General features: G+C 33.6%; 1 protein-coding gene across 2 annotated transcripts in view; it reads left to right on the top strand.

The window, feature by feature from the left end:
• tlk1b (tousled-like kinase 1b) overlaps window positions 1-14,324 on the top strand; it is a 48,370-nt gene that overhangs the window by 31,250 nt on the left and 2,796 nt on the right. For both annotated transcript variants that reach the window (XM_056459387.1, XM_056459386.1), the window contains 9 exons: window positions 1,047-1,183; window positions 3,339-3,524; window positions 3,774-3,840; window positions 4,184-4,281; window positions 4,634-4,715; window positions 7,056-7,147; window positions 7,227-7,316; window positions 9,495-9,664; window positions 12,011-12,146. In XM_056459387.1, the coding sequence (XP_056315362.1) occupies window positions 1,047-1,183; window positions 3,339-3,524; window positions 3,774-3,840; window positions 4,184-4,281; window positions 4,634-4,715; window positions 7,056-7,147; window positions 7,227-7,316; window positions 9,495-9,664; window positions 12,011-12,146 (1,058 nt within the window). The remainder of the gene's footprint in view (window positions 1-1,046; window positions 1,184-3,338; window positions 3,525-3,773; window positions 3,841-4,183; window positions 4,282-4,633; window positions 4,716-7,055; window positions 7,148-7,226; window positions 7,317-9,494; window positions 9,665-12,010; window positions 12,147-14,324) is intronic.

The following is a 14,324-nucleotide window of genomic DNA, read 5'->3' as shown; positions in this document are numbered from 1 at the left end:
ATAATGAACATGCACCGTATTAATATCATTGGCACTTCAAAATACAGTGGATAGTTCTATATTATTGAACCTTTTAGAGTGCCTGTTAGGAATATTCAGTGATTGTACATCACAGCAGATGAAAAGAAGACTTAATGCTGGTTTATTTGCAAACATAAACGTTTTCATGTTAATCTTGCCTACAACATTGAAATTTCTGTGATTATTTATAGTCCTTTTGTTGAACTCTTTACAGTAAGGTTTCATTTTGAATCTACAAAAGCATTTATTAATCTTAGGTGATGTTATTGTAAATGTTTTTATTGGAGTTAATTGCTTTAAATTCAGTTTTTGTTTACCAATATTAAAATTGTAACTAATAAATCTGGCTTTTTCAGTTTCATTTATTTTTTATCCATTAAATGACATTTACTAATGAAGCTTTATTGTAAGGTGTAACCTATTGTACTTAATCCTTTTGGCAATTTAATTAGTTTAAAACATTTTATTAACTCTGAACATGTAGATACATTATGCACTGCAGGTATTTAAGCAATAGAAATATTTTAAATTATTATACCTGTTAAAGTAACCTCTTTTTGCAGCTTAGGTCAATATCGTGATGATACGGTATACCGTGATAAAAGTCTCAGCAATTAATCGCAGCATATAAATCTGATACCGCTCTTACAATAAAGCATATTTTAGTAGTATGTGAATTTTTCTCCAGACAGAATTTTTATACTCCGAGCACTGATGGATTTTTAAAAATATGCATCCCCATAAGAATTATAAGTTGTTTATTAAAATTTAAACTGATCATGTCTGTTTTTAATGTACATTTTAGTCATTTATTTTGTATGAACTCTTTATTGAAAAATGAATTTGCAATTATTATTATTATTATTATAAAATAATTTTTTATCTATGTTAATCTTGTCTTGAAATAGCCGCAAGTTGCTGATGGGGCAATAAACTAACAAACAAACAAAATCTAATACTGTCATAAGCCTACAGCTGTGTCAGAGGTTATTGGATGACTCTCAATTGTGCTTTCGTCTCACTAGAGCACTCAAGAGAAACAGTCCTGCCGGGAAAAGAGCATGCAGGACCGGCTGCGTCTGGGACACTTCACCACAGTCCGGCACGGGGCGTCCTATTCCGAACAGTGGACTGATGGATATGCCTTCCAGAACCTCGTCAAGTAAGAGTCTCACACAAACTAACACTGTATCCAAATTTACCATCCAGATTTTGTTGTCTTTTATTTTCTTTTTAAAAACAATTAACCTCATGTTTAGATGCAAACAAAACCACTTATAAAATAACACTCCATTTTGGGGGGGAAATAGGCTCATTTTATAACTCTCCTTACGGTTTTTTTTTACTGTTCCTTCGACCAATCTTTGGGTCTGGCGGGAGCACTTTTAGCTTAGCTTAGCATAAAGAGCTGAATTGGATTAGACCATTAGCATCTCGTCCAAAAAATGTGTAATTCTCCTTTTTAAAACTTTGACTCTTCTGTAGTTACATTGTGTACAAAGACTGACTGAAAAGTAAAATGTAAATAGTTGATATTTTCAAGGCTGCTGTGGCTAGAAACCTTTTTATGATGCATATCTGATTGATCTAGCTTCTTGAACTAATGTAGGGCGGGGCTTGGTGTTGTCTATATGTAATTGATTGGTTGATGTGATGTTGTGGTTTGCTATTGGTGGATCTCATGTGAGTGACAGGTTGATCCCACCTTTAAACCAGTAAACACATCATTAGTAAGGAAATGTTGTGGAAGAGGAACGGAACGTATTTTGATTAATGTGACTTCAAATTCTTTAATACTAAAATAATAACTTAATCATAAAATAATAAGAGACAGGTCAAGTATTGTCAGTTTTGATTTCATGCTCACATTTTTGTGTTGACTTTAGGTCAAACCCTATATAATTTGAGATTTACAATAACCTATAAATCAAAATACAGATGTTTACAAAAATACAGAATTTTGAAAATTTGGCCAATAAAATGTTGATTTTTATGTTCCTGTTTACAAAAAAAACCCATATCTGAAGTGATTTAACTGGTAGAAATATTCCAAATTTATCAGCTTTAAAATAGCTGACTGATAATTTAAAAAGGCCAATAATAATAACATTAAAAAAGTATTTATTCAAACATTATGCATCTGTAATCACAAAAGTAGACTAGCCAATGTAAAATTTTATATGGCAAGTTTTTTTTGCTTTTCTTTTAGTAATTATGTATTTATATATTGTATTTATGTTAGGGTTGGGCGATGTCGATCATTTAGCCATCATATGATGTCTAGTGTGAAACATCACGATGGCATCATCGTCGTCGTAGGCAGCGGTGAATTAATTATTTGTGAATAATTAATTAATTCATAATGAATTAATTATTTGTAGCCTACCATTTCAACTACCTGACCCACATGGTCTTAGTTTTACCTATAACCAAATCATAAATTAATAAAGAGAAGTTACACACAAATGACCACCTGTCAAACACTTTTTCTGCGGGACTCTGGCATGAATAGTCAGAGTGATCTGTGTCGTTATAATGGCATCGACAAACTTGATTGGTATAAAAGGTGCACAACCAACAGGAACCAACCAACAGTATCTGCGGTTTTCACTAAAATTACTAAGTACAAGCGTGAAAGTGAAAGATTTAAGCAGTGTACTGACGCTGTGACACGTTACCTGATAGATTCAAAAGACGGAAGAATCGTTAGATGGAGACAAGATTAATTAAATATCACTATACTGAGACGCGAACCAGCGGTACATCCTTGATAAACTGTCCGACGTGCACTGCTCTCTGGGCTGACTGCTGGAACTCAGACGCTGCAGCACGTGACAGAGAGTGTGTGTGTTTGTGGTCACGTGATTTGTGTTTTCAGCGGTATAGTGTGGACTGAGAGCTGTTTGGAAATGTTAGGTAAAACGCCAGTGTGGACGTGGGTAGTTTTTGTTCTAAAATGCCATTTTAAAACAAAGGCGTATTAGTGTAAACAGGGCCTAAGAGTGTATATTTTGCGAGTGGGTTGCTGCTGGAATGGGGGCGGGTGGAGGATCGTGATGCCGGCTCAGCATCTCCGATGGCCGACAGCCATCAAGATGGACAATGACATCGTCTATCGACCCAACCCTAATTTATGTATTTAAAATTATAATAATAATACAGTTGCAAAATTCCTTTCAATATGTTAGGGCAAAGACTAATTTCCAAACATGTTCGGTCCAAACTTTGAAAAAAAAAAAGTTCTGTTCTGTAATCTATGGGTAAGGATTTTTTTGCTTTCTCGTATATATTTATTTTTGTTTTGTGTGTGTCAAAAGGCAGCAGGAGTGGATAAACCAGCAGCGGGAAGAGATTGAGAGGCAGCGGAAACTTCTAGCGAAGCGCAAACCTCCTAGCACACCCTCCTCCCAGAGCCCGACCCCCAACGAGTCCAAACAGAGAAAGACCAAAGCAGTGAACGGAGCCGACAACGATCCCTTCCTCAAACCCAGCCTGCCGACACTGTGAGAAATCAACACACACACACACACACACACACACACACACACACACGCAAAAAAACTCATTTACCTCCAAACCGAGACTCCCATTGACTTCTAATGCGGTTAAGATGAGTTCAGTAGGACTGGTGTGCACAAATCATCATTCTGGGATTATTATTTAAGCGTGCATGATTTATGGTGCAATGGTTTGTGTAAAAAGTGTTTTATGCAGTTAATTTTTTTTTATATCATCGATATGTCTGTGTTCAGGCTGACTGTGGCCGAGTATCATGAGCAGGAGGAAATCTTCAAACTGAGACTGGGTCATCTCAAAAAGGTTTGTGTATAATTGCACAATTGATGAACACATGCTTCAGAGGAATGTGGATAAAGAATCATTGGTCACCATTGACTTCCATAGTATTTCTTTCCATATGGAAGTCAGTGGTCATCATTTAGTGACCAGATTTTACCTTTAACTTCAGGGATGGTCACTATTGACTTCCATAGTATATCTTTACTTACAGAAGTCAATGGTGCCATCAATAACCATCAATTGTTCAGATATCAACATTTGTAAAATATTTAATCGGCAGAAGAAAGATAGTGTAAATAAAGTATTAGTACGTTACATTAATGTGTTGTGTGTGTGTGTGTGTTGTGTGTGTGTGTGTGTTCAGGAGGAGGCAGAGATCCAGGCAGAGCTGGAACGGTTGGAGCGTGTGAGGAATCTGCACATTCGAGAGCTTAAGAGAATCAACAATGAGGACAGTTCTCAGTAAGCCATTAATAATAATAATACCATTATTAATAATAACACTAACACTAATTCTGATTTACAATATTTACTAATATTTATATTTTATATAATATTTACTCGTTTAAATGTTACATTTTGTTTGTGGAGGTCTTAAATATGGGTCTCTGTTGTTGCAGTGGGAATTTTTTTGTCATTTTTAAAGCAAATGAACAAACTAACCTGAAAACAAACAAACATATTAATATATGTACTAATATATGATTGTTAATATAATATATTTGATTGTTTTTGCTTTGCAAACCAAATTATGCTGCTTCTGAAAACGAGTAATATACGTAATATACTTGTATTTATATCTATTTTTTTGCAGGTTTAAAGACCATCCAACTCTTAATGAACGATATCTTCTGTTACACTTGCTGGGAAGAGGAGGTTTTAGTGAAGTTTATAAGGTATTTAATTTTTAATATAATAATTTATAAGTTTTTATTTTATTTATAAGTCCTTAGTAAATTAATTTAGTTTTATTAGTTAGTAAATTTATTTAAAGAATCTTACTTTTACTCTGCAAGGACATTAAATTGATCAAAAGTGACTTTTATCATTTTATTTAGTCCTAAAACATATTTAATTTTGCACAAAAACATAATCAGCACAACTGCGTTTAATATTAATTATAAGAAATGTTTCCTGATTAGAAAATCAGCCAAATTGACTGATTTCTAAAGCATCATGTGTCACTAAAGACTGGAAATTCAGTCTTGAATTGCAGAAATAAGTCACATTTTAAATATATATTTACATACAACAGTTATTTTAAATTGTAAATAACACATTACTTTAAATACAGCTGCTGAGCTTATGGCATGTAAAAATGATAGGAAATCTTCAAACTGAGACTGGGTCAAAAAGGTTTGTCTATAAACATACAATTTATGAATACATGCTACAGAGCAATATTGGTAAAGGAGGAGCTCACTTCCAGATTGATTGGTCACCATTGACTTCTATAGTATTTCTTTCCATATGGAAGTCAATGGTGACCATTTATGTTCGTGTAAAAACTAAAGCAAAAATTATAAACATTAAACATTTAATTTATTTCACTTCTGAAGTTTCTGATATAGTTGTCACTGAAACTGGGTATTTATTGATACACATGTAGAAAATTGCTCTAGTTATGATTTTATCGTGATTGTATTAGGACCAGAACTTCAATTATCAAATTAGCTATATCATGAGACTATAATATAGTCATTTCAGAGATTAAGCAAGATAAAACGTTTTATTTTTAGTTTAACTCTGTTTTTTATTGATAGATATTAGTCAGAGAGCCACAGCACCAAATAAGAAGAATCATTAGACACCAACTGCTCTAATCTAGCAGCAGAACACAATTTGATCACATTTTCTTTCTCTCTGAATAAAGCAATACAATAACACATTCTTGCATTTAGGGAAAATCTAAAAAAAAAGCACACAAAACAAATACAAAAATTTAATAATAAGATAGATAAAATAACATTATATTAACTTCTATTTTTTCTATTTTTTTATTTTTTATTTTTTTCTTTTATTTTTTTTTCTATTTTTTTCTATTTTTCTTCTTTTTTCTTCTATTTTTTTCTATTTTTTTCTTCTTTTTTTCTTCTATTTTTTCTGTTTTTCTTTTTCTTTTTTTTCTATTTTTTTCTATTTTTCTATTTTTTTTTCTATTTTTTCTATTTTTTTTCTTCTTTTTTGTCTTCTATTTTTTTCTATTTTTCTTTTGTTTTCTTTTTTTTTTTCTTGTTTTTTTTTTTTTTTTTTAATATATTTATTATCTGTTTTTTGTCCTGTCTCTGTTATCCTGTTGCACTGTAGAAGCTCTGTCACGAAAACAAATTCCTCGTATGTGTGAACATACCTGGCAATAAAGCTCTTTCTTCTTCTTCTTCTTCTTCATTATAGATAAAAGTAAAGCATATTAGGCCTTACAACAATACAAAAAATATATATAAATAAAAATATTCAAAGGGTACAGCAGTAGAAAATAAATTAATTAAAAAAACACCTAAATACCTATTTATTTATTTTTATTTATGTATTTTTTTTTATCTAAAAGGAAGGGTTGCCAAATAGTGCCAAATTATTCAGTTTTACCGCTAACTGTATATCTAATCTTTTCTATTTGCATAGACTGCATCGGATCATGCATCCAATGTACATAACTGGGAGGGGAAGGATTTTTCCAGTTCAGTGTTATAAGCCTAATAGCAATTATTAAACAGAAGACAAGTGCATTTGATTGTGTAGATGACAAGGCAACATTTGTAGGGTTAAGTCCATATAATGCTACTAGGGCGCACAGCTCAATATCTAAAAGAAAGCATTCAGAAATTGACTATAATTGATGCCCAAAAAGTGCCTAGTGCTGGACAAAGTCAAACTTTTTGTTTTTAATTTATTTTGCTTGTAATAATTTAATGTTTGACAGTAAGATCAGACGTGTATTTAGTGGGTATAATAATTAAAAGCCACAACATACTTCACCATAGTAAGATTACACACCTTGACTGACTTGATACTGTTATAAAACAGCAATCTAATATCCCAGATCTTCAATATTAAATTACAACCAGTTTCATAGTAATCTATTGAGAAAGAGATATGGTTACAGCTAATCCAGTTACAAAAAGATGTCAGCCAGCCATTGAGATCATCTATTAACTTTAATGTACATGTCAGAGAGTTTAATTTGTGATTATTGTGACTAATCAAACTTGTTTGTTGTTGTTGTTGTTGTGTTGAAGGCGTTTGACCTGTTTGAGCAGCGATACGCAGCGGTGAAGATCCACCAGCTCAACAAGAACTGGAGAGAAGAGAAGAAAGAGAATTACCACAAGTATGTTGGCCATCGCTTCTGATGTCTTTCCCTCCTCTCCGATGTTTTTCATGCTCATGTGTTGTTTCGTCCGCTCCAGACATGCCTGTAGAGAATACAGAATCCACAAGCAACTGGACCATCCTAGAATAGTCAAACTCTATGATTACTTCTCGCTGGACACCGACACGTAAGTCTGATTAAGTCTGATTGTTGCTTGTGTTTTTATACAGCTGAAGTCGAACTTATTCGCCCTCCTGTGAATTTCTTTTTCAAATGTTTCCCAAATGATGTTTAACAAAGCAAGGAGTTTTTCACAGTATTTCTTATAATATTTTTTCTTTTGGAGAAATTATTTTATTTCAGCTAGAATAAAAGCTTTTTAAACCATTTTAAGGGCAGTATTATTAACCCTTTTAAAAGTGCTGTAAGTTTTTGACTCTTTTAAAGCATAAAAACATCATAAAATGTTTGCAGATATTTAAGAAACATGCTAAGTGAATACTTGTTTGTCTTAAAAAACAATGCTGAAGTCAGATATTCTGCTTTGAAAATGTGCATTATGTGCCACAGTGGCGCCGCTGGTGGGGGTAGGGGTTGGGGCGGACCCTTGATAATGTCTCTGGGGCCCCCCTAAATGTATGGGCCCTTAGAATCTTCCTAACTACTACCCCCCCCTTACGGGACCCCTGATGTGCCGGAACGGCTGTCTTTGTTTTTGTCCCTTTAATCCGCCAAATGCCAGTTTAGCCAATTATATTTCAGCACTCCGGTTGCCTTGGTGAAAAACCAAGTATTTCATTCATTCATTCATTCAGGCAGGAAGGATCTCAAAGTATGTGTCTGTGACTGAAATGCGACAGTGGACAATAGCAGCCAAAGACAGAGTTCCACATGAGGTGGTTATTAATTAGCAAATAACATAAGTATTACAAACGTAAACATTAGGTGTGCAGGTTACATTGTAACCCCGTGTCCTAACAAATGCTACATGATGAGATTTGCATTGATAGGCGATTTGGTCGTTTGCACCAGGCAGAAATTTAAATACAGCCATTCAGAAGCACAGAATAGTGCACTCACTGCACTCCAACAAAATGGTGATGTTTGTAATCTAATTAATACATATTAAACCTCTTTAACATTATTAAATGTAGATGTTGAATCACTCGTGTTGGTTTTGAGTCACAGATCTAAAGTTCAATTTTAAACGATTTATTTTCAAGATCTGAGGTGGACTATCTGCAGTATATGGTAATAAATGTCATGTAAAATAATTTGGTTGTTTCACATAAATAACCAACCCACTAGATTCGGTTCCGGTATTCGTTTAACAGTCTCAAAGGTATTGTGAGAACTTGGCAAATGTGCTTTTCCCTTTTATGCTCCTAGAGCTTGGAATGACCTGCAAAATCAGTCTAATCTTGACACGCTTCTGACTCTGAGTATCTTTAAACATCTTCTGTACAACGTCTTAAAGGATACTTGGAATTGTTTTTAATGATCTGACCTTTTTATAAATGGTGATTTTGTAATTTTGTGATGTTGTTTTTTGTGATTTTTATGTGAAACTTTATGTGCTGTCTGCCGTCTTGACCAGGTCTCACTGGAAGAAGAGACTTACTGTCTCAATGTGATCTCCTGGCTAAATAAAGAAATAATAATAATAATAATAATAATAAAATGGCATTTAAACTCACTTTGCTAGCATTTAACTCTGAATAAAGCACATGAGGTGTACCCGAGGTGATCATTGTCAGTTTTCTGTTGTTCACCGGTGAGAAATAAAAGCCGTTTCTAATATATCAATTTGAGGTGTTGGTTAGGACAAAAACTTTTAAAATGAAAATACTCTTCCTATCGTATGCCGTTGCTTTTATATAGAACATGATTTAAATCAGCCTTTCGACTCGATTGTCAGACTCACTCCTGTTGGTCCTCAATCTGGCAACCTGCCCTTGTGGGATATTTGAACCAGGTGTGCAATACCTAGTTCAACCACTGGGTGTTAAGCTTGCATACTCCACCTTTAAGCAATATTTGTTTTCGATTGTCTACAGAACAAACCAACGTTATACAATGACTTACCTAAGTACCCTAACTTGCCTAATTAAGCCTTTAAATGTCACTTTAAGCTGTATAGAAGTGTCTAGAACAATATCTAGTCTAATATTATTAACGGTCATCATGGCAAAGATAAAATAAATCAGTTATTAGAAATGAGTTATTAAAACTATCATGTTTAGAAATGTGCTGAATAAATCTTCTCTCCGTTAAACAGAAATTGGGACAAAAAAATATGTAGATGGGCTAATAATTCTGGCTTCAACTGTATATTTAATTGGGTTTGCTATTTATCTTGCTTCAGATTCTGCACTGTTCTGGAGTTCTGTGAGGGGAATGATCTGGATTTCTATCTGAAGCAACACAAGCTGATGTCCGAGAAAGAAGCTCGATCTATCGTCATGCAGATTGTCAATGCGCTCCGATACCTCAACGAGATCAAACCTCCCATCATCCACTACGACTTGAAGCCAGGTGAATTCAGCTCACGCTACAGGGCTGGCATGATAATGGATAAACCGCTGCGATCCCGTGCTGTAAAAGTTACACTGCAGTACATGCTTTTAGTCATTTTCATGTGAAGCTGAGCTTTGCAGAGCAACAAATGTGTACAACTGGAAAGGGGGGGGGGGTTATGATGCAATAATCCTTTATCTCGATTAATGGTGTTTCATAATCGTTAGAAGCCAAAATCTAAATCGAAACCGGATTTTTGATTAATTGCACAGCCCTAGTGCACGTCGCACAGTTTATCAAGGATGTACCACTGGATCACTATAGCTTAACATGATATTTAATCTTGTCTCTATGTAACGACTCTTGTGTCTTTTGAAACTATCAGGTAACGTATCAAAGCGTCAGTACACTGCTTCAATCTTTCGCTTTCACGCTTGTATTTAGTAATTGTAGCAAACCTCAGATACTGTTGGTTGGTTCCTGTTGGTTGTGCACCTTTTTACCAACCAAGTTTGTCGACGCCATTATAACAACACAGATCACTCTGACTATTCATGCTAGAGTCCTGCAGAAAAAGTGATTGACAGGTGGTCATTTGTGTGTAACTTCTATTTATTTATTTATGATTTAGTTATGGAAAACAAAGACCATGCAGGTCAGGTAGTTGAAAGGGTAGGCTACAAATAATTAATTATTCATGAATAATTAATTCACCGCTGCCTGCGGCGCGATGCCGTCATCCATCGCAATGTTTCACATTAGACATCGTACGATGCCAAACTGATCGACATTGCCCAACACTACTACTCGGCTCGCACACTGTTTTTAGCGTACTATATAGTATGGAACTATGCAATTTCGGATGCAGTCTTGTTTTTTTTAATTTTTTTTTAATTTATTTATTTTTTATTATTATTATTTTTTTTTTATATGAAATATATATATATATATATATATATATATATATATATATATATATATATATATATATATATATATAGTGGGCAACGCAGTGGCGCAGTAGGTAGTGCTGTCGCCTCACAGCAAGAAGGTCACTGGTTCGAGCCTCGGCTGGGTCAGTTGGCGTTTCTGTGTGGAGTTTGCATGTTCTCCCTGCGTTTGCGTGGGTTTTCTCCAGGTGCTCCGGTTTCCCCCACAAGTCCAAAGACATGCGGTACAGGTGAATTGGGTAGGCTAAAATTGTCCCTATTGTATGAGTGTGAATGAGTGTGTGTGGATGTTTCCCAGAAATGGGTTGTGGCTGGAAGGGTATCCGCTGCGTAAAAACATGCTGGATAAGTTGGCTGTTCATTCCGCTGAACTTCACATCTGACCCCGGATTAATAACGGGACTAGGCCGACAAGAAATGAATGAATGAATGAATGAATGAATATATTATATATGAAATCTATATGAATGGAATCAAACATATAATTTGTCAAAGATGCCAAAAGGATAAAATATATTTCATGTAAAAAGAAGAGATAAGTAAAAGAAGAAATAAGTTTAAGTAATAGATGAATGATGTATGTGGTAATGGGGTGGGAAAATAATAAGCTTATGCTTCATCCTGCTCCATTTTCGGCCATGTTGAACTGTTTTTTTTTTTGTTAATGATATTTTATGTATGATACTTTTGTTCGAAAATAAATAAATCAAATAAATTATTTTTTTTTAAATTCCATTGAAATGCTCGTATGTAGTACTAATTTCTTAAATGTGATTATTTAGGATATAGGACATGCATAATATCTCAGACAGCAAGAGACGTACATTTCTTACATGTGCGTTGTATTTTCTTTCCTTTAACAGCAACTATATGCCATAAAAAACATGGGCAGCTCATTTAATTAATTCAAAAGATTACCTTGAAAAACAAGTTACAATTCAGGGAAAATGTGGACATACTGGTTTCATATAATCAATCCATGTACTTCAGATTAGGAAAAAGTCTTCTGTGTTCTTCATGAAAAAGTTTACTGAATGTAATCAGTGCGCTGGATCAATCCATTCTTCAACCATAGGTGACTCTAATTTGAACCAGTCTTTTTGTCTTTTTTAATTATCATTGTACTAGCTAAAAAAACAACAGTTTCTTGTCTGTATTAATCCACACATCCAAGTTATATTAGCACATTGTTGTCTTGATGCTGAAAATATTGTGCAACCCCTCTGTATACTCTGGAATATAAGTTTCATCATCTGAAACATGCTTGGGCGTGTTCAACATCAAGAGAAACGAGCCAAGCGTTCATATATTTGAGTTGGTGTCAGTATCTGTCCAGCTGTATGTATGATTTCTTTTAAAGAATGGTTATTTGTTAAACAGACTTATAAAGGAAATGTTTTTGTTTGTCTTTCAGGAAATATCCTGTTGGTGGACGGAACGGCATGTGGGGAGATAAAGATTACAGATTTCGGCTTGTCTAAAATTATGGATGACGACAGCTATGGAGTAGACGGGATGGACCTGACATCACAGGGAGCCGGAACCTACTGGTCAGTACAGCACTGTGCATATACACATACAGTTGAAGTCAAAATTACCCCCCCCATATATATATATATATATATATATATATATATATATATATATATATATATATATATATATATATATATATATATATATATATATATATAATATCATATTTATTTATATATATATTATATCATATTTATTTATATATATATATTATATCATATTTATTTATATATATCATATTTATTTATATATATTATATTTATTTATATATATTATATTTATTTATATATATTATTTTTATGTATATATATTATATTTATGTATATATATTATATTTATATATATTACATTTATTTAATTATTTTTATTTATCAAATTTTTTTTTTATTTATAAATTTTTTTTTACACAGATTCAAAGCTGATTTCTTCAGTTATTCTTTACAACTGCATTTGGGTCTTTTATTGAATAAATGAACCTGACAGGACAAAAACTGCTGCTGCTTTAAATTGGACTGACTACTATTCATCTATTGATCTACTGTTTATATCCATTAAAAAATGAACAAAGGAATGTAAAATACAGTACCAACACTCTAAATCTGTTGAAACACATCGATCTGATTCTGAAGGGTTTGCAGCTGAATATTATTCCAGTTTGCTGACAACAGCTGTTCACCACTGAAACACCACAGAGTCTCACTAGATCCTACTGTATGGGCACGCGTCCGTTGTAAAACACTCGCAGGACATTTAATAACTACAGATACTATACAGATATTTTAGTGTTCACAAAAAGAGAGCACGCATAGTTTGTGAATCCAGGACTTGTGCGACTCTGATACAGTACGATTTGCAGATGTGAGGCACACGTGAACTGGTTATTATAACTCATAACCATTGTTACGTTTGCGTGAAGGTTTGATTTATACAACTGAGAACGTAGTCCTAGTTGACATGCAACGGTTGGAAGTTTAAGCAACAGATATGTCTGTATTTAAGTCCGAATTAACCTATTCAATATAGAAAACCGGAAATGCTAAAACTTCGATCATTTTAAGATGAGATATTTAATAATGAAATCAAATAATTATAGTATAATATTTAAGTTAATTTTAAGCCATCTCGTGGACCACCTGCAGGATCACTAAGGCCCACTAGTGGGCTGCGGCTCACCGGTCTAGAATCCCTGGTCTACAGAACAAACCATTGTTATACAATTACCCTAACTTGCCTTATTAACCTAATTAAGCCTTTAAATATCACTTTAAGCTGAATACTAGCATCTTGAAAAATATCTTGTGAAATATTTTGTACTGTCATCATGGTAAATACATGTTGTGACCCATTCAGCTGTGCATTAATTTAGAAAAATTCAATAAACCGTCATTAATTATTACTTATGTAATGTACCTAATATTTTACGCATATTTGAATAGCCTGTAATGCTGTTATAAAGATCTCATTACATTACAATTGTTTTTTATCCATATAAAATACTATCATTTGCACAAAATGCATATTTTTGCTAAGTTTGCTTAGTGTTTTTTATTTGAATATGTGACGACGATGATAATGATGATTGTGATGGTGATGATAATGATGAAAATACCTTTATTTGTCATATACACTTTTACATGTAGCGAAATTGGACCCCTCAGACCATACACAAACATCACACATTTCAGGGGAAGACAGGTCAGACGAGAGGTAGCTTTAGAAAGAGGAAATAAGATACATTAGGGAAAAGGGAGGCAAAAAAAGCCCCTCCCAGATTGTCCTTGAAGTATGAGATCAAGGGGATAAAAGGCGTTATATGTTGGCTGTTTATAACATACATGTGTGTCGGACACATATAGCAAGATGTGTGTATGTGTGCGCGCGCGTTACAAAAATGCTGTGTCGATTTTACTTGAGAGTAAGATGTATGAACAGTATAAATGCGTGAATCTTGCTCAAAATGTCCAGGTCACACTTCACACCTGAAATCCAGATTCATTTCATATAAATGATGTGTGACAGTAAACTTTACAATAGTCGCCATGAACATTGTGGTGTTTATAGGCACATTGTGACTATTTCAAGAGTTTTTCTGTTATAATTTAAGATTATTCAATATTAATTTGCATATAAAAACTAGTTTGACGTCGTCAGCATGAATTAAAGGCAATATCACACACAAACACAAAAATACA

Source organism: Danio aesculapii, chromosome 6 (assembly GCF_903798145.1).
Source record: "Danio aesculapii chromosome 6, fDanAes4.1, whole genome shotgun sequence".
Taxonomy (NCBI): domain Eukaryota; kingdom Metazoa; phylum Chordata; class Actinopteri; order Cypriniformes; family Danionidae; genus Danio; species Danio aesculapii.
The sequence above is the reverse complement of the archived record's forward strand: the minus strand, read 5'-3'. Positions and strand labels throughout refer to the sequence as shown.